The sequence below is a fragment of the Sapajus apella genome, unplaced genomic scaffold (assembly GCF_009761245.1).
Source record: "Sapajus apella isolate SASKATOON/1434 unplaced genomic scaffold, GSC_monkey_1.0 scaffold2, whole genome shotgun sequence".
Lineage (NCBI taxonomy): Eukaryota > Metazoa > Chordata > Mammalia > Primates > Cebidae > Sapajus > Sapajus apella.
In genome coordinates, this window is record NW_022436942.1 from 22,756,198 (window position 1) to 22,780,808 (window position 24,611).

The 24,611-nt window shown below is 48.4% G+C and overlaps 1 protein-coding gene across 3 annotated transcripts; it reads left to right on the forward strand.

The window, feature by feature from the left end:
- The first annotated feature begins 4,431 nt into the window (after positions 1 to 4,431).
- Positions 4,432 to 22,770, forward strand: CALCOCO1 (calcium binding and coiled-coil domain 1). Of its 3 annotated transcripts, none has more exons than XM_032292119.1 (15): positions 4,432 to 4,681; positions 6,797 to 6,976; positions 7,331 to 7,433; positions 8,418 to 8,608; positions 11,048 to 11,206; positions 11,616 to 11,764; positions 13,690 to 13,780; positions 17,304 to 17,459; positions 17,675 to 17,929; positions 18,382 to 18,507; positions 19,007 to 19,102; positions 19,459 to 19,567; positions 19,801 to 20,000; positions 20,699 to 20,805; positions 21,058 to 22,770. In XM_032292119.1, the coding sequence occupies exons 2-15, from the start codon at positions 6,821 to 6,823 to the stop codon at positions 21,131 to 21,133; spliced, it is 1,974 nt and encodes a 657-aa protein (XP_032148010.1). In that variant the 5' UTR covers positions 4,432 to 4,681; positions 6,797 to 6,820; the 3' UTR covers positions 21,134 to 22,770. The 3 variants fall into 3 exon arrangements, with proteins under 3 accessions (XP_032148010.1, XP_032148003.1, XP_032148013.1); XM_032292112.1 differs by having other exon boundaries at positions 21,777 to 22,770; XM_032292122.1 differs by lacking the exons at positions 20,699 to 20,805; positions 21,058 to 22,770 and adding an exon at positions 20,586 to 20,674.
- The last annotated feature ends 1,841 nt before the right edge of the window (positions 22,771 to 24,611 follow it).

Sequence of the window (24,611 nt, forward strand, 5' to 3'; positions counted from 1 at the left end):
TCTGTCGCCAGGCTGGAGTGCAATGGTGTGATCTCTGCTCACTGCAACTTCCACTTCCCGGGTTCAGGCGATTCTCTTGCCTCAGCCTCCCGAGGAGCTGGGACTACAAGCGTGCCACCACACCCGGCTAATTTTTGTATTTTTAGTAGAGATGGGATTTCACCATGTTGACCAGGATGGTCTCAATCTCCTGACCTCATGATCCACCCATCTTGGCCTCCCAAAGTACTGGAATTACAGGCATGAGCCAAAGCACCTGGCCCAGAATTAGGACTTTAACAAAAGAGAAAAGAGACTTAACATTTTAGGGAAATGGGATTCATTTTTCCACAGCTCCTTCCCCAGCTCTATGGGGCCCTTCGACAATCATGACGGTCATCTCCCTTCCCCCAGTCAAGCGTTAACCTACGGCCTGAAAAAAACCAACAGTTCTCAGATCTCTCACCCTCACTCAGAAATATTCTTTGATCCCAATAATTGTAACTTCCACCTGTCTTCACAGTATTATTCCCCTTTTTCAAAAAATCTTCAGTAACTAACTTCCCATTCCTGATGGGAATGAAGTCCAAACCTTTGCATATGATGTATTGATTAGGAAAACACTAGCTACTATAAAAAATAAACTCCACATTTTAGCAGTGTAACAAAATAGAAATTGATTTATTGGTCAAATGAAATCTAAAACACATGATCCTGATTGGTGGTCAGCTCTCTGCCAAGTGATGATTCAGGGAGCCAGCTTCCTTCCATTCTGTGGCTCCATTGTCTTTAACATGTGGCCTTTAGGGTCGCTGTGCCTAAGGTCATCTTCATCACGCTAGACAGGAAAGAAAATAGGGAGGATCTTTTTTGGAGGGAATCATGGGCCAGACTTGGAAATGGAACTCAGTAATTAAAAGAGAAGCTTAAAAATGTGGTCCACTAGAAATAGAAATTCCATTTGACCCAGCAATCCCATTACTGGGTATATATCCAAAGGATTACAAATCATTCTACTATAAGGACAAGTGCACACAAATGTTCATTGCAGCACTGTTTACAATAGCAAAGACCTGGAACCAACCCAAATGCCCATCGACGATAGACTGGATAGGGAAAATGTGGCACATATACACCATGGAATATTATGCAGCCATCAAAAACGATGAGTTTGGGTCCTTTGTAGGGACATGGTTGAACCTGGAAACCATCATTCTCAGCAAACTGACAGAAGAGCAGAAGATCAAACACCGCATGTTCTCACTCACAGGCGGGTGTTGAAAAATGAGAACACATGGACACAGGGAGGGGAGCACTACACACTGGGGTCAGTTGGGGGGAAATAGGGGAGGGACGGTGGGGGGTGTGGAGCTGGGGAGAGATAGCAAGGGGAGAAATGTCAGATGTAGGTGATGGGGAAGAAGGCAGCAAATCACACTGCCACGTGTGTACCTATGCAACAATTTTGCATGTTCTTCACATGTACCCCAAAACCGAAAATGCAATAAAATAAATAAATGGGAAAAAAAAGAAATACCTAGCAAAGCAATGACACAACCAGGCAGATAAAAATATAAATTAGTCTACTAAAAAAAAAAAAAAATGTGGTCCAGCTGTGTATCCAAGAAAAACAAAGAAACAGGTTCTGATAAACACATAGCAGGCTCTGGCTCACCTGGCATTCAAAACTCTCTATACTCTGGCTTAAGTCTGTCTTTCCAATTTTATCTTCCATTATCCAACTATCCAACGGTAGCTTTTTTTTTTTTTGAGACAGAGTCTCCCTCTGTCACCCAGGCTGAGGTGCAGTGCCACGATCCTGGTTCACTGCAACCTCTGCCTCCGGGGTTCAAGTGATTCTCCTGCCTCAGTCTCCCGAGTAGCCGGGATTACAGGCACACACCACCACCCCTGGCTAATTTTTGTATTTTTAGTAGAGAGGTTTCCCCAGTTGGTCAGGCTGACCTCAAGTGATCTGCCCACCTCGGCCTCCCAAAATGCTGGGATTACAGGAGTGAGCCACCTCGCCTGGCTTCCAACTGTAGCTTTCATTCAGCTTTGCTGCAATCACAACCAACCCCAAAATCTAAGGGACTTACAACAACCAGTTTGGCTTCTGCTTTATGTACATGCAGGTTGTGAGGAAGCGGCAGCTCTGCTCTGTAAGTCTCATTCCAGGGCCCAGGCAGAAGGCAACGATCACATGGAATATGCCCATTCTAGTGGCAGAGAAGAACAAGAAAGCGGAAACTCATGTGCTTAAACATGGCATGAGTCACGTCTGTCCACATCTCTTCAGCCAAACTATGAAACATGACAAAGCCCAAAGTCAACGACATGAGACATATATTCCTTCTACAGGAGTTACTGCAAGTCACATGGCAGTGGGCAGAGAAGAGAGGAAATAATTTCAAACAATTAGTCCCTCCACTACAACTGCCATTTTCCATCTGGAGTACATGGCAGACATTACTACCCGGCACTCTTTCCTCAGAATCCTCAATGCAACATTTCAGGCAGACATTATCAATAATCTGAGTTTGCCTAAATAAATAAATAAAGGTTGAAATGGATGTGCTATTATATGACTCTAGGCTCATTATCCATTCCCACCTCCAAATCTTTGCTTTGGCCTAGAAGAAGCTTACCCTCCCCAGTCCCCATATTGCCAAACTATCCGAATTTAATCTATTCTTCAAATATTTGAATATTTGAAAGTAATGACTATAATTAAAATAATGAATACTTTCTATTCATTCTTTCAATAAAATTAACTGAATACCTAGCATAGTACCTGACACACATATTTGTTGAATGAATCTGTTTCACATTACCTGTGTCTTGCACTGAGCACATAAATGCTCAGTGAACGTTTGTCTCCTGTTAATGAACAGCACTGTTCCTTAGAACAATGGGAGTTAGTTAGTATCACATGCCAGAGTTTCTGAACTGGGAATATGGTGACTGCTTGTGCTTAAATCCTGATTCTACCACTTACTAGCTGGATGACTCCAGGCAAGTCATTAATTGTGCCTCAATCTCATTATGTGTAAAATGGAGATAATAACAAGGCCTATTACGTAATCCTGTTGTATTAAATGGGAAAATTCTTAGTATAGTTTGAACAGATCGTAAGCACCCAATAAATGGAAGTTGTTATCATTTTTAGCTCCGTCTGAGACTGCTTTCTTATAGACCTTTATTTTTGGTGGAAGACAAGAGCCAAGAAACTTGAGACTTGGGTCCTTGAACAGGCCTCACTCTTAACCCACTCCAGACCTTGACCTGCCTCCTCATCCAGAAGCTGGTTCCCTAACTCATAAATCCTGACTAATGACACAGACACATCACCTTAATGTTTGTGCAGCCCAGTAACTAATTGTTAAGTGCCTGGAGATCTTCAGATGAAAGACATTCAGGGCAGACACCGCATTCAGTCATAAAAGCAAAACACTACCAAAAAACCTGGAGAAGGCAGAAGCTCCGTAACTTAGTGCAGTAGAGAATTAAAGCAGGCACCTAGGAAGAGGAAATCAATCCTTAAGATTAATCCCTTAATACAGATCCAGGGAAAGAGGTAGTTCCGAATGCCTCTGACTAGAGGAGTGGAGAAGGGCGAGAAGGGGGCAGGATGCCCACGTCTATAAAGTGATTTGGGGTGTGGGAGACGTGTCAATATTTCACCTCTCCTAAATAAAAACCGGAATGTCAACATGTATTGTTATCCTAATTAATTTAAGCCACTTAAAAGGCTTGGGCAAACAGGCCCCTATAAGTGGCTTGTTTGTGAATTGTGACAGGTCCTGAATTATGCCAGGCTCCCTTTTCAATTTCATTCTTCTCATTCCACCGCTCCTACCACCACCTCAGGCAATTATATCCTCTTCCTAAACCCAGAAGCCACTCTAGGGAAACCCAGTCCAGATGTGTACTGTCAGGCCCCTTAGCACTGAAATCCTCAAGTTGGAGGAAAATGGTCAGCTGTGAAGAACACATCATTCTTACAAGGTCTGTCCCAGAGATTGAAGCAAAGAAGAAACTGCTACCCCAGCTATCAGTTTCCCATCCCCAAAATGGTGGGTAGCTGTGGTGTAGTGGCAAGAACACATGACGTGGAGTCAGCCAAGGCTAGTGCAGTTCTACATTTCATAGCTTTGACACTTCACACCAGCTCCTTAACCGTACTGGGCATAAGGTTCTTCATCTGCTAAGTGTGCCTAACGCGAACGCCTATCTCACAGGTGGGCGTGAAAAGTACATGAGATGGCGCAACTGAAAGCGTTCTGCCCACCGTTAAAGCGTTATACAGAAGGCGTTAGAGCAGTAAATCCTCCCCAGCCCCCAACAATGCACGTTACAAACCAGCAGCCACCACTAATACTGCCGGCCCCCTTCTAAGGGATCATGGGCCGTGAAGTCCTTTCGTTGCCACACCCTCGTTTTCTGCCATAGGAATGAGAACTACGCCTCCCAGGACGCCTCAGAGAGGCCGCCGCCGCGGGCGCCCTCTTCCCCGCCCTCCTTATGCGCGGCCTTCTGGGATGTGTAGTCCTAGATCCGATTCAGCACGGCAACAAAAGGGCGCGAGAGAACCACAAACCCCAGAAGCCCTCGCGCCCACTTGTCTCCCTCCCCTCCAGAAGTCGGAGTGCTGTTTTTGTTGTTGGTGAAAGGTGAGGGGAACAGCTGATCCGTCTGTTGGGTAAGAAACTTGGCCTAATTGGGGGCGATCTTATGGGAGGGAAGGGTCACCCCACTTTCCAGCTTGGGGAAGAATAACATAAGGGAACTGTCGAAGGCGAATGCAGGAGCGTTTGGGTTTTAACACTTTCCGTACTGGAGAAGCCACCCCCGCTGTTTGGGGAGTTCGTGGTTTCAAGGGGACCCTGATTAGAGGGGGCGCCCCCTCGTCGTCCTCGCCTTCTTCTCAGTTCGTGTCTATAGAGCTTGATCCCTTTAGGGGAGCTGAAATCTGCTTATTCTGTCCCAGGTAAGATCTGTTCCCCACACGTCTTCCTGCTCTCCCTTACGCAAATCCAAAGGCCTTTACGACTCTGAATCCCTGGGGGAAGGGGGAACTTCCAAGTTGTAGAATGTCAAGAAACTCTAGAGCCCTATAGAGTAGGGGGTGGGACACCCCGCTCCCCGCCATGTGAACATCTGAATCACGCTACACACCTACATCTTAGGTGCTCCGAACTTTGTTTCGGACATGAAGAACGTTTACAGCTGTTACGGATTTTCTTTGTGGGGTGTCTTTTAGGGTTCTCCAGGTATAGATCTTTGGGGACAGTTTACCCCCACCCTTAGAAAGCTGGAAGAATTGCATTTGGAGAAAACATGGACTAGATTTAACTAGGAATTTTTCAGAGAGATGAACATCCAAAAAAACTTCTTGTCCTACCTATTTAGGGGGCAGAATTTGCTCCTTTTTGTGTTGCTGGCTCACCTTTATCCACTGAGTTTCTGTTTTCTTTTAAAGCTCCCTGTCCCAGGGACTTCAGCCTGTGTGGGTTTGTGATTTTGGGGGCGTGCATATGACTAGTGGCAATGTCTGGTTGGACACGTCGGCTGTGAGTGACACAGGAAGCAGATTAGTGGGCTGGAGAGGAATGATGAATAAGAGGGCCATCTCACAGCCCTGGACTGAGGCATCTCTTGATTGTTATCTGTTCTTGCCGCACCCTTATATTTTCCAATTAACTCTCCCCAGCTAACTTAGAACACCCCTTCCTCTCAACCCCGTCCTATAGTGTGTCTCCAGCTACCAATACAAACAGATGGAAGGATCAAGGCTGAGGGGAGCAGAGAGAAAATGAGAAAAGAAATACTAAAGTGAAACTAGGTTTCTAGTCCTGCTGCAGGCACAGTCTGGAGAGAAGAATCTTACATTCTTTTGAACGATATATCTTCCCTTTCCTCAACATTAAATATCCTTTTCCACTTCTTGAGGCCCCTTACTTCCCACTTTCTATTCTGTTCCCTGTCCCAGGGTGGGGCTTTCCTGGCTCCAGGCCCCCACATTCCATCTCCCACCCCCCCCTCCACGTTCCTGCTAAGTGCCTCATTCCACCCTTGAAGCTGCCGCCTCCAGAATTCTTGACTTCCTGGAATAATAAGTCGAGGGACAGGACCTGTCTTTCCTTATATCCTCCCCTTCCCTTTGTCTCTTGGATGCCAGCAGAAGCCCTCTGCTTCCCTAGAGTTACTGGAGGTAGACAGCTCAGAGGCATGAAAATAGCTGAGAGCTCAGGAGCCTAAGGATTTGGGTTGTCAGTTCCTCCCCGACCCCCAGCCACATTCTAGCTCTGAAAACTCAAGCATTCAGAGATTAGTTGCTGCTTTCTTATGTCATAACTCATTCCTGGGTACAGCTAGGTCAACAAGCTTGGGAGTAGGTAAGGACACCTCTCAATGAGAGGGCCCCACACCTCAGTTGGATTTTGAATTCAAGAGCCAGGTGTGGGAAATGGAATGGAGAAATGGAAGCTGTCAACCAAGTCTCAGGCTCTGTCCCCCTCAGTGCCCTTTTGGAAGCAAAAATTAGAGGAGCCTGAACCCTCAGAAAGGTCTGTGAGCCAGAGAAGGTACAGTGTGAGACTGGATGGGGACTGACTTGGAAGGCCAGATCTACATCCTAGATGTAGATGAGACTAAGAGTGATACCTCTACAAGGTTCCATAACCCTCAGGGACTGGAACCAGGTAGCCCTTATCCCCAGGTGTAGTGGCAGGGGCTGTGAATGTGTGGTGCTGGAGCTGTCAGGGGGAGGAGGTGGACTGGAGAGACTTTAGGATATCAACCCTTTCTTTCATAGGAGGAAAGATATCTCAAGGACAGGATGGAAGAATCACCACTAAGCCGGGCACCATCCCGTGGTGGAGTCAACTTTCTGAATGTAGCCCGGACCTACATCCCCAACACCAAGGTGGAATGTCACTATACCCTTCCCCCAGGCACCATGCCCAGTGCCAGCGACTGGATTGGCATCTTCAAGGTATCCCTGGAACCCCTTTTGGCTTAGGTTTATGGGCTGTGGGTTGGTTGGAATAAGGGGAATGATTGGGTTCTTGGATTCTCAACCTCAGATTGATAGAGAAGGAGGGAGAAAGATCTCACAGATGACAGAGGCCGCTCACTGTATACACAAAGCTCACCTTTTCTTTGTCTATGCCTTGTTCTCTACTGACACATTAGTGTCCCTCCACTTTCCCTTCCTCTTGTCATTGTTGTCACTGTAGCTCCATCCTGCCTGCCTCACCCCCCGCCCCATTCAATCCTTCATCCTGTTCTTCCATCCATAGAAGGTAGTTCCCTCACCATGCCTTTCTTCAACCTTGGGCTTTCATAGGTGGAGGCTGCCTGTGTTCGGGATTACCACACATTTGTGTGGTCTTCTGTGCCTGAAAGTACAACCGATGGTTCCCCCATCCACACCAGTGTCCAGTTCCAAGGTACAAGGGAAGTTGGAAAATTGGGAGAGAGGAGCCAAGGGAGTAGAGGTTTAGAAGAAGGTGGTGGGCTCAGAAACATAAAAGTTAGGCACAAAGGACAAGGAAAAATAAATGAAAATAAATATAATGATAATATATCCAAGAGGGCTTCGCAGATAGAAAATCATGGGATTATCGCAGAATCAGGGACTTCAAAATGGAAGGAACTTCAGAGGGCATCTAGTCCCATATCCTACCCAAAGAAGGAAGAACAAGGGAGTAAGAAAGAGGGGAAAGTAGCGTTATGTGTTGAAAAGAGGGAAAGACCTGGGTTCAAATCTCACCTCTAACAAGCTGTTTGGCGTCGGGCAAATTATGTAACCTCCCTGTGTCTGTCATCTTAACAGTAAAAGGGGATGCCTGGCTTATAGGGACATTATGAGGATTTAAAATGAAAGCTATAGGCCGGGCATGGTGATCCCAGCACTTTGGGAGGCCAAGGTGGATGGATCACTTTAGGTTAAGAGTTCAAGACCAGCCCGGCCAACATGGCAAAACCCTGTTTCTACTAAAAATACAAAAAAAATCAGCCAGGTGTGGTGGTGCATGCCGGTAGTCCCAGCTACTCAGGAGGCTGAGGCAAGAGTATCGCTTGAACCTGGGAGGCAGAGGTTGCAATGAGCCAAGATTGCGCCACTGCACTCCAGCCTGGGCAACTGAGCACGACTAGGTCTCAAAATAAAAGTGGTTACTGCAGTGTCTGGTACATGATAGGCACTCACTACATGGTAACTGGCATTATTATGATTGTGATAGAAGGAGAGTGGGTTTGGGAAAGAAAGAAAGGAGAGGGATAGGCCAAAAGGAAGGAGAAGAGTACCTGGGAAAAGAAATGGCTTGTAGGAAGCGGAGAAGAGAAGAAACAGTGTATGGAACACTGAGCAAGGGACTGGAGTCAAGGACAGTGGATCATTTGGGGTCCTGGGTCCATTCTTCTTCCCACAGCCAGCTACCTGCCCAAACCAGGAGCTCAGCTCTACCAGTTCCGATATGTGAACCGCCAGGGCCGGGTGTGTGGGCAGAGCCCCCCTTTCCAGTTCCGAGAGCCAAGGCCCATGGATGAACTGGTGACCATGGAGGAGGCTGATGGGGGCTCTGACATCCTGCTGGTTGTCCCCAAGGCAACTGTGCTACAGGTGAGAAAATAGCAATGGAGTTACTCCCAGGCAAGAAGTGGGAGACAGCATTGCAAGAGGACCCTTCCCACCTTACCCTCCCCTCATCTGTGGCCTCAACTGAAGACCTGACTGAAAGTTAGACAAAGTTCTGCCTCCAGGAACGTCTCAGTCTAACATAGACATACACGAACATGTAAGGCAGGAAAGCAGACCACCCACAGGCCAGTGTAACTCAGGATTTCATAAGAACTTTCGGAGCCTTCCTTCTCCACGCGCTACAACCTGCCCTGTGCCCTAGAGGAAGATCTAAAGGGTAGAGGGGGGCTACTCCAGGGGACGTTCAGAGAAAAGGCAGCACAAGACCTGCTTCCAGGACAAGTGGGGAGTGAGAGCAGATAGGGAAGACCCCAGACCTGTACTGTCCAATGCCAAAGGCTCTTAACTACATAGGGCTTTTGAGCACTTCAAATGCAATTAATCCAAATTGAGATGGACTGTATGGGTAAAATATACTCCAGATTTTGAAGACTTAGTATTTTTTAAAGAGAATGTAAAAGACTTGAATAATTTTTATTTTGACTACATATTGAAATGATACTGTCTTGGTTGGTTTGTTTTTTTTTTTTTTTTTTTTTGAGACAGTCTCGCTCTGTTACCCAGGCTGAGTGTGGTGGTGCAATCTTGGCTCACTGCAACCTCCACCTCCTGGGTTCAAGCGATTCTTCTGCCTCAGCCTCCCAAGTATCTGGGACCACAGGCACCTGCCAGCACACCCAGCTAATTTTTGTATTTTTAGTAGAAATGGGATTTCATCATGTTGGCCAGGATGGTCTCAGTCTCCTGACCTCTTGATCCACCTGCCTCAGCCTCCCAGAGTGCTGGGATTACAGGTATGAGCCACCGCGTCCAGCCGTTTTGGTCTTTTTAAACCTCTTTTTTTTTTTTTTTTTTAAGAGATGGGGTCTTGCTATGTTGCCCAGGCTGATCTTGTACTCCTGGGCTCAAGTAGTCCTCCCAGCTCAACCTCCTGCATAGCTGGGACTACAGGTATATGCCACTGCACCTGGCCAAAATGATGCTGTTTTAGATAGACTGTGTTAGACTAAATATTCTTGGCCAGGCACAGTGGCTCACACCTGTAATCCCAGCACTTTGGGAGATCGAGGCAGGCAGATCACTTGAGGTCAGGAGTCAAGACCAGCCTGGCCTGGCCAACATGGTGTCTCATCTCTACTAAAAATTCAGAAATTAGCTGGGCATGCTGGCGGGTGCCTGTAATCCCAGCTACTTCGGAGGCTAAGGCAGGAGAATTGCTTGAACCTGGGAGGAAGAGGTTGCAGTGAGCCGAGATCGCACCACTACACTCCAGTCTGGGTGACGAATGAGACTCCATCTGTGTGTGTATTCTAGAAATTAATTTCAAATGTTTCTCATTAATTTTAAGTGCCTGCTAGAACATTTTAAAGTGTATATGTGGCTTGTATTATATTTCTATTGAGCCAAATAGAGAAGAATTAAGGAGTAAAGGCAGATATTAGCATGAAAGACTTCCTGAAGGAAGACAAGAGACAGGGCCAGGTGGAGAGGAAATATATTCCCCAGATAAGGAAGGGACTGGGGAAGGCTGAGAAGGTGAGAATGAGAAGCTTTCCTGTGATTCAGACAAACCCTGTCCTCTAGAACTCCAAGTCTAATAAATACATGGCATCACCACAGGAATAGCAAGATATTTATGTCACATAAGTGAAAGATATGTGAGCTCCTACTCTGTTGTGTTTTCACAATCATGATTCTCATTTGAGCCTTACAACAATCCAGACTAAGGGATCATGTTACAGATGAAGACACAGAGACTTAGAGAAGTTAAGATGCTTGTTGAAAATCACATAGCTAGCTGGGTGTCATGGCATGCGCCTGTAGTCTCAGCTACTTGGGAGACACTGAGATGGAAGGATTGCTGGAGGCCAGGAATTTGAGGCTATGGTATGCTGTGGTTGCACCTGTGGATAGCCACTGCACTCCAGCCTGGGCAACATAGTGAGACTCTATCTTAAAAAAAATCACATAGCTAGTAAAAATTGTGTTGAAGATTTGAACCCAAGTCTGTCCAACTCCAGAGCAGATAGGGTAAAATTAGGGGAGTCATCCCTTGTGTCTATATTCATTGACTTGTGCCACATGAGGGATTCCTGCAATTCCTGGGTGAAGAAAGGGCCAGGCCTAGGGCAGGGAAAGGAAAAAGAGGGATGGGCAGTTCAGGGCGCCATGAGCTGGCGCATCTGACCGGGTGATGGATGGGATTCCGTAGCACACCGAGCATGCCCTTTCTTACCTCTTTAGAGCCCAAAGCTACATAACTCCCCAACCCCAAAATGCACCTGGTGCATTCCGGGTGAGGATGGGCCCTTAGAAGGGGTACTTCGCCAGCACACCCCCTTCTCGTCCTGCCACCTATAGAACCAGCTCGATGAGAGCCAGCAAGAACGGAATGACCTGATGCAGCTGAAGCTGCAGCTGGAGGCACAGGTGACAGAGCTGAGGAGCCGAGTGCAGGAGCTCGAGAGGGTTCTGGCAACTGCCAGGCAGGAGCACGCGGAGCTGACAGAACAGTACAAGGTGGGAGCTGGGCCAGGTAGGGGACAGGGCCTGGCTGCTCACCCAGTGTCTAAAATCTGAAGCCAGTGAAGAGGGTGGAGGAGAGATGTTAATTGGCTTTTATGATGGTTCTGGCATCAAGGAAATAGATTTAAGGGGTAATAGGTGGGATTAAACTTGATATGACAAAAGACATGTTCCAAACTTGTAATGAGACTCAGGTCTTTGAACATAGGAATGCTGGGCTAAGGTGGAGGTAGCTACACTGATAGGTAAGGGAATGTTCCCTTACAGTTTCTTTTTCAAGGAAGGCGATGTGATAGCCGGGTGGGAGCGGTCAGACCCTGGAGTTCTCTTCCTAAGTCTTTGTTCCACCACCTGAGAGATGAATCCCAACCTCCTTTTTCTTCTGGGGGAAACTTAATTACAGGGAATTTCGAGGTCCCATGGGGAGATCACAGAAGAAAGGGACATCCTGAGCCGGCAGCAGGGAGACCATGTGGCACGCATCCTGGAGCTGGAGGACGACATCCAGACCATCAGTGAGAAAGTGCTGCTGAAGGAGGTGGAGCTGGACAGGTGAGGGAGTCCACTGACCCCGTCACTTCCTCTCCCTTCCATGACCCCCTCACTCCAGCCTCCTCTCTCAGGCAGGCAGACCTGCTGTCTGTCCCACATGCTTCCTCTTTCCCTCACCCGCACTCAGGCTAGTCCAGTTACTGGGGATACCCTTTTCTGCTGAGCTCTCTCCCATCTTTCCAAACACTAGTCTGTACTCCTCCTCTTCAGAAATAATCATAGTTACCACTTATTGTGCAGCAAAAGCTGAGCCAGAGCTAGGAGTGGAGGATTTGGAAGAAGAGAATGGATAGAAGTCAGTGCAAGATAAGAGAGGATGGATATGGCTGGGCAAGATGGCTGATGCCTGTAATCCCAGCACTTAGGGAGGCCGAGGCAGGCAGATCACCTGAGATCAGGAGTTCGAGACCAGCCTGACCAACATGGAAAAACGCTGTCTCTACTAAAAATACAAAATTAGCCGGGTGTGGTGGTGCACGCCTGTAATCCCAGCTACTCAGGAGGCTGAAACAGGAGAATCGCTTGAACCTGGGAGGCGGAGGTTGCGGTGAGCTGAGATTGCACCATTGCACTCCAGCCTGGAAAACAAGAGTGAAACCCCATCTCAAAAAAAAAAAAGAGGAGAGAGAGAGGATGGATTTCAGATTTGACCACAGGAAAGTTACTATTAAGAAACATTAGAACTGGTGATCCAGGAATATTATGGAATCTCTCCCCTGAAAAAATACAAATTATAGACTCTTAGCATTGGGAATGTAAGGTATGTATGAGGGTGTGTAAGAGGTCACCCTCAGGAGGCAGCCTCTTTCACCATTTGACAGTTGTCATTTTCGTATCTCTTGTATTAAGCCGAACTCTACCCTCCTGTAACTTACCAGAACTGGAGGTTCTGAGACCTCTGGAGACACATAGAATACATTTCTCTCTTCTTCCAGAAAACTGTTACCTCTACCAAGTAGCATAAATAGTGACCACCACCTCCCATGTCCCTCCTTCAAATTTTCACCAGTTTAAATACTCTAGCTCTTTATTTCATTAAATGACATAATTATGTTTCATTTAGTACTGGGAGATGTGATATCTTTTAAAACTGTTTAAAAGAAAGACATTTTGTCCAAGGCCCAAAGTAATAAGTGAGTTCATCTGAGAGGCTTCTTCAGGACATGTTAGTTAGCCTCACCTAGGGAGATATTAGCTGTCTACATTCTAAGTCATAGGTTAGAAAAGCCGGGGTCAGATTGAGCATCTGAAAAAGATTAGAGACTGCCTAGACCAGGGGTCAACAACTGTGGCCCACAAGCCATATTTAGCCTGCCACCTGTTGTATAGCCCACAGGTAAGAATGGTTTTTACATCCTTTAATGGTTAAGAAAAAAAGAAGAATATTTTGTGACATATGAAAGTTGTATAACTTCAAATCTTTGTTCAAGTTTTATTGGAACATCGCGCTCATTCACTTGCATATTGTCAATGGATGCTTCTGCACTACAATGGCAGAGTTGAGTAGATGCCGCAGAGACCACTTGGCCTGCAAAGCATACAAACTTTACTATCAGGCCCTTTACAGAAAAAGTCTGCCAACTTCTGGTCTAGATCAAAAGTTTATAATCAATAATGACTGCCCTTGTCTCAAAAAGACTAGATTCTAGTCTCTTGCTTGAGTGAAAACAGTAGGAGCCATCAGCAGAACATTCCTTAAAATATTACATCAAAAGATAAGAAAAACTATTTATTTCTAAATCGTGCTCTAGAACCTAGAATCTTGGGGCTTAGAACTGGATCCGCTGGCTTGGGGATTTATGCATCCCAGAGTGAAATGGAGCTCTGGGCCTAGAGCAGCAGTAGAAGGGCACAAGACAGAGGTCTGAGTCCTTTCCTTCTCTGGGTGGAGCAGATTGTCTGACATGTCATCCTACCAATCCCAGGGTTAGAGACACAGTGAAGGCCCTGACCCGGGAACAAGAGAAGCTCCTTGGGCAACTGAAAGAAGTGCAAGCAGACAAGGAGCAAAGCGAGGTAAGGGGCTCTGAGTTGGTTTACTTTCTCCACTGTTCAGTCAGTGTTTGATTCCTTTCTGAGAGCCGGACACCAAAGGGAATAAAAATGTAAAGAAGACAGTGTGTGTGCTCTACTAGGGAACGTAAAACATATATCCAAATCAGAATTAGTCAAAGTGGAAAAGTGGAATATAAGAAGTGTCACAAGAGAAATCTTTTTTGTTTGTTTGTTTTTTGGAGACAGAGTCTCACTTTGTCTCCCAGGCTGGAGTGCAGCGGTACTGTCTCAGCTCATTGCAACCTCCACCTCCCGGGTTCCAGTGATTCTCATGTCTCAGCTACCCGAGCAGCTGGGATTACAGGCGCGCACCACCACACCCAACTAATTTTTGTATTTTTAGTAGAGACAGGATTTCACCATGTTGGGCAGGCTGGTCTCGAACTCCCGATCTCAAGAGATCCACCCACCTCAGCCTCCCAAAGTGCTAAGGTTACAGGTGTGAGCCACTGCGCCTGGCCTCAAGAGAAATCTAATGAAGTATTGTAGGGCTCTAGGAAGGTATATGAGAGCACATCTTGTTAGAGACATTAGAAAAGTCTTTTTAAAAGGGGTGTGAAGGCCGGGCACGGTGACTCAACACCTGTGATCCCAGCACTTTGGGAAGCCGAGGCGTGTGGATCACTTTAGGTCAGGAGTTCAAGACCAGCCTGGCCAACATGGTGAAACCCCATCTCTATTTGTCTCAAAAAAGAAAAAAAAAAAAAAAAGCAGGTGAGGTTCATGGCTAGGCATGGTAGTTCATGACTGTGATTGTAGCACTTTAGGAGGCTGAGGTAGGAGGATTGTTCAAGCCCAGGAGTTCAAAACCAGCCTGGGCAATATAGTAAGACCCCATCTCTACAAAAAGTTTTAAAACAGTCAGGCGTGGTGGCATGCACCTGTAGTCCTAGCTACTCAGGATGCTGAGGTGGAAGAATTGCTTAAGCCCAGGAGGTCGAGGCTGCAGTGGGCTATGATCATACCCCTGCACTCCAGCCTGGGTGACAGAGTAAGATTGTGAGATGCTGTCTCAGTAAAAAAAAAAGGGGTGGGGTGTGGAGCATGTAGTAGCCTAGTACTTCCAAACCTTTTTAGCCAAACTGTTTCTTTTCCTCCCACCAGTAAAGTTTTTCATCTTGTGTGGAATCTCACTGAATAAACAAAAACAATATTTTAGTACTATAACTTCATTTTTATAAATTTGAATGTATAACATTTACTTAAAAGTTAATGAAAGCAATTTGGTAATTTTGAGACATACCAGACTTTGAAATTAGAGGTTATGGATGACTTTCTGTCAGCCTCAGCAACTAATGTATTTCTGTATTTTATTTTGGTTGTGCAATATTGAGAACACATTGAGTCACACAGAAGTAGGTGCAAATGATAACCATTTTTAAACTGTCCACCTTGCAGCTCAGTTTACTCTTCAATTCAATAGAAAATACAACAGAAACTGTTATGAGCTTTGCACAAAAATGAATTAACCTGGAAACACATATCAATTGGTGATCTCCAGTGTGTTAACTTGTGATTTTATGGGATTTTTTTGTTTGTTTTTTTGTTTTGTTTTGTTTTTTAGACAGAGTCTTACTCTGTCACCCAGGCTGGAGTGCCATGGGACAATCTTGGCTCACTGCAACCTCTGACTCCCAGGTCCAAGTGATTCTCCTGCCTCAGCCTCCCAAGTAGTAGCTGGGACTACAGGCACATGCTACCTTGCCTGGCTAAAGTATGACTTGGACTTGGTTTTTTGAGTTGTATTTTTAGTAGAGACGGGGTTTCACCATGTTAGCCAGAATGGTCTCAATCTCCTGACCTCGTGATCCGCCCGCCTCGAAGTGTTGGGATTATAGGCGTGAGCCACCGCATCTGGCCCTTTTACTTTTTATGTTTTTTTCTGGGATGGAGTTTCACTCTTGTTGCCCAGGCTGGAGTGCAGTGTCATGATCTTGGCTCACTGCGACATCCGCCTTCCGAGTTCAGGCGATTCTCCTGCCTCAGCCTCCTGAGTAGCTGGGATTACAGGCACCAGCTATCACACCTGGCTAAGTTTTTGTGTTTTTAGTAGAGATGGGGTTTCACCATGTTAGCCAGGCTGGTCTTGAAATTCTGACCTCAGCTGATCCACCCGCCTCGGCCTCCCAAATCACGCTGAGATTATAGCTGTGAGCCACTGCAGCTGGCCTTGTGTTTTGTTTTGTTTTGTTTTGTTTTTTAACATAATTGTTAATAATGTAGAAGAAGTTCAAATCAAATATCTACAGAACTCCTAAATTGCTTCCTCAGAACCCTGGGTTTGTGTGGAAGATCATTTAAAAGCCCTTTGTGCAGCAGTGAGAACAGGTAGAATTTGAATAGACAGAGATGAGAGTGAGGCTATTCTAGGAACAGAAAAAGACATGAGCACAGGCTTAGAGGCCAGAACACTCAGGGCATTTGAATGTGTGACTAAAGTGTTTGAGATAAGGCCAAGGTCAGACTGTGGAGGATCCTGAGCTTCATTTTTATTCCACAAGCAGTGAAACGCTTTGATGATTTTTCAAGCAGGGGTGACATGTACTTATGGTCAGGTGCAGTAGCTCACGCCTGTAATCCCAACATTTTGAGAGGCCAAGGCAGGAGGATCCCTTGAGCTCAGGAGTTCGAGACAAGCCTGGGCAACATAGTGAGACCCCGTCTCAACAAAAAATACAAAAATTAGGCAGGCATGGTGGCACACACCTATAATCCCAGCTACTCAGGAGGCTGGGGTGAGACAATTGCTTGAGCCCAGGAGTTGGAGGCTGCAGTGAGCTATGACCATACTACTTCACTCCAGTCTTGGCAACAGAGCCAGACCCTAAATCTAAAAAAGATAATAACTGTACTTAAAGAATCAGAACTGTACCTAAAGAAGAAGAATCCGATTGCCTCGTGGAGAATGAGCTGGTTATGAAGTTATTCAGTAGTCCAAGCGGGAAATGACCAGAGTCTGAGATAATGTGGTTGTGGTGGTAATAGAGAAGAGGAAATGGCTGTGACCAGCATGGAGAAGCAATAGGCTTTTCTGTGGACCACTAGGGGGAGGACGGAGCCAAGCATGGCACCAAGGGAACCATCCTGAGTAACTTGGGAGCTAGTTGGTACCATGGACAGAAATAAGATGAGGAAAGACTGGGATGGGGTGCGAGGTAGACTGTTGAGTTTGAGGGACCTGTAGGGCATGGAGACTGAGTTTTGATTTAAGAGAAAGAATGGAGTAGCAGAAATAGTACATGGAATGCCTCCATGTAAGACCTGAGGCTGTGATGCTGGATACCTCATTTTGGAAGCTGGAGACTGGATATGCAGGATTGAGTTCTTTGAGCTGAGAACCCAAGAACGGCTGGCAATAGCTGAAGGCTTGAGTGTGTGTTACATCTCAGAAGTGGAGCCTTGACTTCTCTCATCACCATGGTTCACCTGCCGCAGCACCCCAACACACATACCCCTTTCCTTACCCGCTTTCCACTTCCATCAGGCTGAGCTCCAAGCGGCACAACAGGAGAACCATCGCTTAAATTTGGAGCTGCAGGAGGCCAAGAGCTGGAAAGAGGAGCAGAGCGCTCAGGCCCAGCGACTGAAAGACAAGGTGGCCCAGATGAAGGACACCCTAGGCCAGGTCCAGCAGCGGGTGGTGAGTGAAGGCCCCGAGGCAACAGAAAACAGGGAAAGTTCCAAGGGCAGGTTGTAGAAAAGGCTGAGTGTCTAAAGAGAGGGAAAGACATGGCTAAAGACGAAACAACACAACCCTGAGTCCTAATGCAGTGGAGTGGAGGGAGCCTGGTTACCTCCCCGGCTGACAAATGATTCACAGGGAACTCTGATCTCCATCTCCTCCTTTCTCCTCAGGCTGAGCTGGAGCCCCTGAAGGAGCAGCTTCGAGGGGCCCAGGAGCTTACAGCCTCAAGCCAGCAGAAAGCCACCCTTCTTGGGGAGGAGTTGGCCAGCGCAGCAGCAGCCAGGGACCGCACCATAGCAGAACTACACCGCAGCCGCCTGGAAGTGGCTGAGGTCAACGGCAGGCTGGCTGAGCTCAGTTTGCACTTGAAAGAAGAAAAATCCCAGTGGAGCAAGGAGCGGGCAGGGCTGCTGCAGAGTGTGGAGGTAGAGGGATAGGGGCACCTGGCAGAATGATGGCCACTGCCCCCACTGTGGGGACTCCTACATGTGGTCAGACCCTCTGGGAGGAGAGAAGAGGGGTTGAGAACCTTAGAGGACTCAGGGTGGAGAGGGACTTTGAGGGAGGTACATTTTACTTTCCAAGCATGACCCATCTCTAATCGGGGTATCCCAATTCTGATCACCAGAGCACCTTCCTAGGAACAGAAACATTTTCTGTCCTAGGCCCCAGGCCCTGCCATAATGCCCATTCCTGGTCAGTGCAGCACCTGCTCTCATTCATGTCCTGTCCTTCGTTAGGAAATGAAAGGGGAAAATGCTCCAAAAATGGTTCTTGAAAGAAGGGAAAGGACACAGTAAGGGATGATGCTCTTGACAGTGGCGTTCCTTTTTCTTCCCCCTCCACTTTTCTATTTTTCTTCTCGGCTATCTCCCAGACAGAGAAGGACAAGATCCTGAAGCTGAGTGCAGAGATACTTCGACTAGAGAAGGCAGTTCAGGAGGAGAGGACCCAAAACCAAGTGTTGAAGACTGAGCTGGCCCAGGAAAAGGATTCTAGCCTGGTGAGGCACCCAGCCACCAACAGTCCTGTCCTCTGGCCTCCTGAGGCATCCATACCCCTTCTCTGTCTTGGGTATGGGCTCAGAAGTGTGAGGTATCCACTTACATGTTGGGTGGCATTTCTCTTGCACACACAAGCCCTCGTTGGTTTGAAATGTGCATTCTTTCTGCTCTCGGGGCACACATCTGGGCCCAGTAGGGGTGACTTAGGAGAATTATCGAGTGGCCCCTTGGTACAACAAAGGCTTCTGCACCCCAGCCTAGAGGCAGTCATCCAGGTCCCCACTCGAGAGGCAGAGACTAGGACTTAGATCACTGAATCCCTGTGGCCCAAGACAAAGGACTCATGGAGGAAGAGTGTTGGGAATTCTGTGGGGTGTCAGCGCAAGAAAGCAGCAGAGACATGGGGAGACCTGGTTCTAGATTGTTGGTCCTGCTCCCAGAGCCCAGGTTCTTGGAGGTACATTCTAGGCTCCAGATTCCATCTGACTCTTCCCTCAGGTACAGTTGTCAGAAAGTAAGCGGGAGCTGACAGAGCTGCGGTCAGCCCTGCGTGTGCTCCAGAAGGAAAAGGAGCAGCTACAAGAGGAGAAGCAGGTGAGCACCCATAACCCAGGCCCCATGGATGCCACAGGTGAGGACTAGAGGGCTAGAAACTTTGTCAATTCCTGTCATCCCTTGACTTAGAAACTGTTCTCTCCAAGAGGACCCATACCCTGGCTTCTCTTATTAGTGGACTTGTCAGGACAGGGGATGGATCTCTGGGAGAAAGGAGGGATGTAAGTGGTGAAGGAGGGGTGCTGGGGGCTATCTACCTGAAGTTACCCTAGTATTTGCTGAAGGCTTCTAATCCTGAGGAGCTAAGAGTTCCTCCTGGGTGCAGAGAAAGGCCTTGCAGGCAAGGTTGGCACCTTCCCAGTCTCTAGCACTTGCCTCTTTCTTCCCAATTCCAGGAATTGCTAGAGTACATGAGAAAGCTGGAGGCCCGCCTGGAGAAGGTGGCAGATGAGAAGTGGAATGAGGATGCTGCCACAGAGGATGAGGAGGCTGCTGCGGGGCTGAGTCCGTACAGCCCCAGTCTTGTAACATCTCTTCCCCCCTCTACCTCCCGCTCTTGAGGAAGGCTCCATGTAACCTTGCTGGGAGCTGCCTCTGCCTTCTATGTGTTTTGCCTTTTCTTTCCCAGACGCTGTCCCCTGTTTAGTCTAATGATAGCCCTCATCCAGAGGACGCAGCTGGTCCATCCTTCTCACGACACATCCTTCTTTCTTCTCTGCCTGCTCTGTCTCCTACAGGCTGCCCAGCAGCTCTGACAGACTCAGAGGACGAGTCCCCAGAAGACATGAGGCTCCCACCCTATGGCCCTTGTGAGCATGGAGACCCAGGTTCCTCTCCTTCTGGGCCTCGAGAGGCTTCTCCCCTCGTTGTCATCAGCCAGCCGGCTCCCATTTCTTCTCACCTTTCTGGGCCAGCTGAGGACAGTAGCTCTGACTCGGTGAGCAGTGGAGGAGCCTGTGAGAGGCAGTAAGGAGGGGTAGAGCCAAACCCAAGTATCCCCGGCTCTACAGCAGGAGTCTCTCAGATGGGGTCTCCCCACCTCTATAGCAGGAGTTTCTCAGACAGGGTCTCCCCAGCTCTACAGCAGGAGTTTCTCACACGGGGTCTCCCCAGCTCTACAGCAGGAGTTTCTCACACGGGGTCTCCCCAGCTCTACAGCAGGAGTCTCTCACACGGGGTCTCACTCTGTCGGCCAGGCTGGAGGACAGCATGGTCTTGGCTCACTGCAGCCTCTGCCTCATGGACTGAAGTGATCCTCCCACCTCAGTCTTTCGAGAGTAGCTGGGACCACAGGCATGCGCCCCCGGCTAATTAGAGCAAGAATCTTAGCCATATGGGGCTCTCTTTTTTTCCCAGGGCAGAGGAGGCAGGCCCAGCCTCTGTTCAAGGCCATACCAACTGATACCATCCCAAAACCCAGACCAGCCCAGTAGCCTCACTGCTTCTCCCCTCCCCTACACTCCTCATTCTCGTGTTATCCACCAGCCCCTCAAAATGCCTCTCCTGCCTCACTCTTCCTAAGCCCCCCAGGTCACTGTCCTAACCTTGGCTGCTCCTCCCATACCTGTCCCAATGTGCTGCTCCCCCATCTTGGGACACCACCCCAAAGTCCAACCCTGTCTCTTCGGCGTCCAGGAGGCTGAAGATGAGAAGTCAGTCCTGATGGCAGCTGTGCAGAGTGGGGGCGAGGAGGCCAACTTGCTGCTTCCTGAACTGGGCAGTGCCTTCTATGACATGGCCAGGTGAGTTCAACCAGCGAGGCCAGGAGGGAAGTGGGAGGATGACAGAGGAAAGGGGCATCTGTGTGGACAGTCACCAGGCCCTGCTCCCAACCCCCACCCTTCTTGGCCTCAGCCAAGAAAAGGAGCTACAGGTATGGTTAACAAGGAAACTGACTCACTGCTCCAAATCCCAGATGCCTTCAGGTAATCCCTCCCCCATCTTATCAATGCACTCAGAGGTCTTGCCTTTAACTGGCTTCTATTTTGTTCTAGCACCATCTTCCACAGAGCCCAAATTGCCTTGCTTCCCCTCTCTCCTGCCCCTACCCCTTCCCCAGACACTAGGTAGGTACCTAGGATCCTCCGGGGAGGAAGGGAGGTGACCACAGCCCCCAGGGATAGGAGCAGAGAGAAGACTGGGGTCCAGCATCCGTCAGGCTACACCGAAAATGCTGTCCCTCTTCCCTGACTTCCCTGGGGGACCCTTAGGGAAGGGAATCTACAGGGGTGGGTGTTTCCGGTACCAGATTGTCACCTTCTTCCCTGTTTGGTATTCCCAGGGTCAGCGGGGCAGGCACAGGGAAGAGAGATTTGATCATCTAGTCCAGTTTTGCCTAGTTGTGAGATGGGCTCAGGGCAGGGAGGGGGTGATGCTGTCATCCTTCCCAGCTGGAGCGGGAAGATGAAGGACGATGTCAGACTCATTTTCAGCCTCATTAGGCAGCAGACGGAGATGGAGGGAGGAGAGCAGGAGGCTGGGGGATGGGCTCTGCACTGCAGAGACAAGCAGGAGCTAAAGAGAGGACGTGGGGAACTGGAAAAACAAGGCTTCCGGGATTGTGGGAGAAAGACGCTGTGGGAGAGGCGGGGATGCTGCATTAGGCACAAGATCACCTGGGACCAGGCGCGTGGGTCCTGCTCCCTGAAGTCTGCAAGTCGAGAAGGGAACAGAGCACACCAACCCTCTCCCCTAACCCCTCTGTCTCTCTTAGTGGCTTTACAGTGGGTCCCCTGTCAGAAGCCAGCACTGGGGGCCCTGCCACCCCCACATGGAAGGAGTGTCCTATCTGTAAGGAGCGCTTCCCTGCTGAGAGTGACAAGGATGCCCTGGAGGACCACATGGATGGACACTTCTTTTTCAGCACACAGGACCCCTTCACCTTTGAGTGATCTTACTCCTTCACACATGCACAAATACACACACACACACACACACACACACACACTAGCTCACACACATGCATATACTTATGCCCATTTTCTACCACACCAGGCTCCATGAGATTCTGCTCCCTAAGAACTGCTTCTGTGTGCCCTGCTTTCATCCCAGGATTTCTCACTTTATCTTCTCCTGCCTGGCTCTTTTGTCCCAGGAAGGGGTCCTGTTCAGAAGCAGTGGCTGAATTTACCCCCTGAAAGCGGTTTTGGAGGAACCAGGATGGAGGCCTTCCCCTGTGGGAATAGCCCTGGTTGCTGCTGATACACAGCCACTGCACACACACACTCACACTCACACACACTCCTATGTCTGATGCCCCAAAGCCAATTCCTGGGGCACCCCACCCTCTCTTACTTGGGGTTTCCGTTTGTTTACCTGAGTTTTCTCTGGGGCCTGCATAGAGGCAGCAGCATGGACGTCATGGCCTCTCAGGTCCCTTTTGGTTCTCAGCTTTGTTGGTTCCTCCTTCTGTTCCCCCGTTGCCTTCTGTGCCCACCCCAGCCTTTTCCATAGCCTTAGGTATTCAGTTTGGAGGGTTTTTGTATTTTTGAGGATTCCTGTACTCTGTATCCTGTTCTCACATCTCCTCGCACGGAAAGAAATGATGTATTTGTGCCTTCTGTGAGGGATGTGGGGAAGAAATGGTCCCAGGTATCCCTATTTCCCAGCCCCTCCTCCCTCTTCAGGTCCCCCCACAGCAATAAGCTTCCCCCTAATATCCTTCCCTTTGATCTGTAGTTTGAACAAATATATTTATATGATATGTATAACGGTTGTCCCAAATGTGTTCTTATTATGAGGTATGACTGGAGTACAGGGCCCAGACCGCCAGCCCTTAGACCCTGATGGAGGGAGGAGGAAAAGAAGGGATGCATCCCTGCCTCATGGCAGGGGATACTGGGCAGTTACTGTCCTGTTGTGCCTCCTGCTGTGCTGGCACCCAGCGGGTTGTCTCAAGTGGGAGTCTGGCTTGGATAGTGCGACAGTGGGGAAGGGAGCAAACCGATGGGTCCGTGTCAGTTCTGCTCAGGGTTTAGTCTCAGGGTGAGTGCATGCCGTGGAAAAGCGAGACAAGTTTTCCACTGCCCAGACCTTTACCTTTCACACCAGCCATCACTGTACCTTATGCCAAAGGACAGGCTTTATTCCTGTCAAGAGGGTACACCTTTGAGTATCTACTTAGTAAAGCATGCCCTAAGCCTCATACCTCTAAAGGTGATTTTATATTCTTCCTGTTTCTTTCTCTGTTGCCATCCCCTCATACCTGTATGCACACTCTGATTCAGCAGTCACAAAAACACATTCATCCACTCTAACCACCTTCACAGGCTAGACGGACACGTACACAGCATCATAAAGCATTTGTTAAGGACCTGCACGCCCACCGAGGCTCTCAGCAATGCCCTGCACAAGCACATGCCTACAACCCTCTTCTCCATCCCAAAAGCTCCCTTCTCAGCCACCCTCCACTCCCTTCCAGGCCTCTGTGTGGACCACCCCCACCATTCTCTGCCTCCGTTCACCTGAAGTGCTCCTGTCCACCCCCTTTCCAGCCCCACCTGGATGACATCTTACATCTTTCCTTCTTCCCTCACATCTCTGTCTCCTAGCAACCCCATCTCATTCCCTGAATCCCTTCCAAGGAAATTAGAGATAATGGATCTCTCCTCTCTCCATCTCAACCTCTCTTTATTGATCCTCCTTTAATGAAAGTTAATTATAACAATGATTTAATTAATAGAATCCCTCTCTTCCTTTATTGCTTCCCGTATTAAGACTATTAATAAATACGAGCTGGGCTGACAGAGGCATCCATCACCCGCCTGGGATTCCCTCCATCCCTCCTTTTACCTTCCCCCTCTCCCCCTCCCTCTCTTGGCCTATAAACTTGCCGGGGTAGTGGGGGTTAATCAGAGAGGAATTATGAGCCAACATCCTCAGCAGGAGGTGCATTTAATGAAATCATGTGTGATTTATTTTCTGGGGGAGGTTGGGGAGAGAAGAATCTGGGACCCACACATCCTGGTTTCCAGAAGGGTGGCTGCCTAGTGCAAAAAAGGAGAAGAGTAGACAAACAGGGACCCAGGCCCTGTGGTCCCATGCCACAGCCCCTGCCAAGCCACACACACACCCACAGGAGCCACACAGCTAGCTGTACAAAGCCACTGATACAGACACCGTGAGACTAAAAGCGCTGAAGAGGACTGCGGTATAGGTTTTGTTCTTTCCCACCTCCAAAACTTCACGTGGGTCCTTCTCACCTTCCTTTCTCTCCAACCCTGTTCTGCTTCATTGTCCCAAATCCGCTTCATACTCCCCTCCTCCATAAAGCCCCCCAGCCCCTCACCACGCTCCTCAACATGGATATCTAGAGTTTCTAGCTGCTCCTAAATCTGCCCTTTGTGTGTCTTTCTGGTGTGCAACCTGCAATTTCAGACTGGGGGTACCACAAAAGTGTGAGGCCATTTCTGTCCCTTACTTATGGTTTGCCTATCCCAGTATCCAAAGCATGGCCCCCGATGCAGAGGAAGCTCAAGGAAGGGTAATTGACTGCATGGGCACGGGGGAACCCAGGGGCAGCTGGGTTCCAGTTCTGTCTCCTGCTAAC

Excerpts from the sequence above, each read along its gene's own strand:
- CALCOCO1 (XM_032292112.1), top strand. The coding sequence starts at position 6,821 with ATGGAAGAATCACCACTAAGCCGGGCACCATCCCGTGGTGGAGTCAAC. Across the intron at positions 7,434-8,417 it reads CACCAGTGTCCAGTTCCAAG|CCAGCTACCTGCCCAAACCA; the intron begins GTACAAGGGAAG and ends TTCTTCCCACAG. Across the intron at positions 8,609-11,047 it reads CCAAGGCAACTGTGCTACAG|AACCAGCTCGATGAGAGCCA; the intron begins GTGAGAAAATAG and ends TGCCACCTATAG.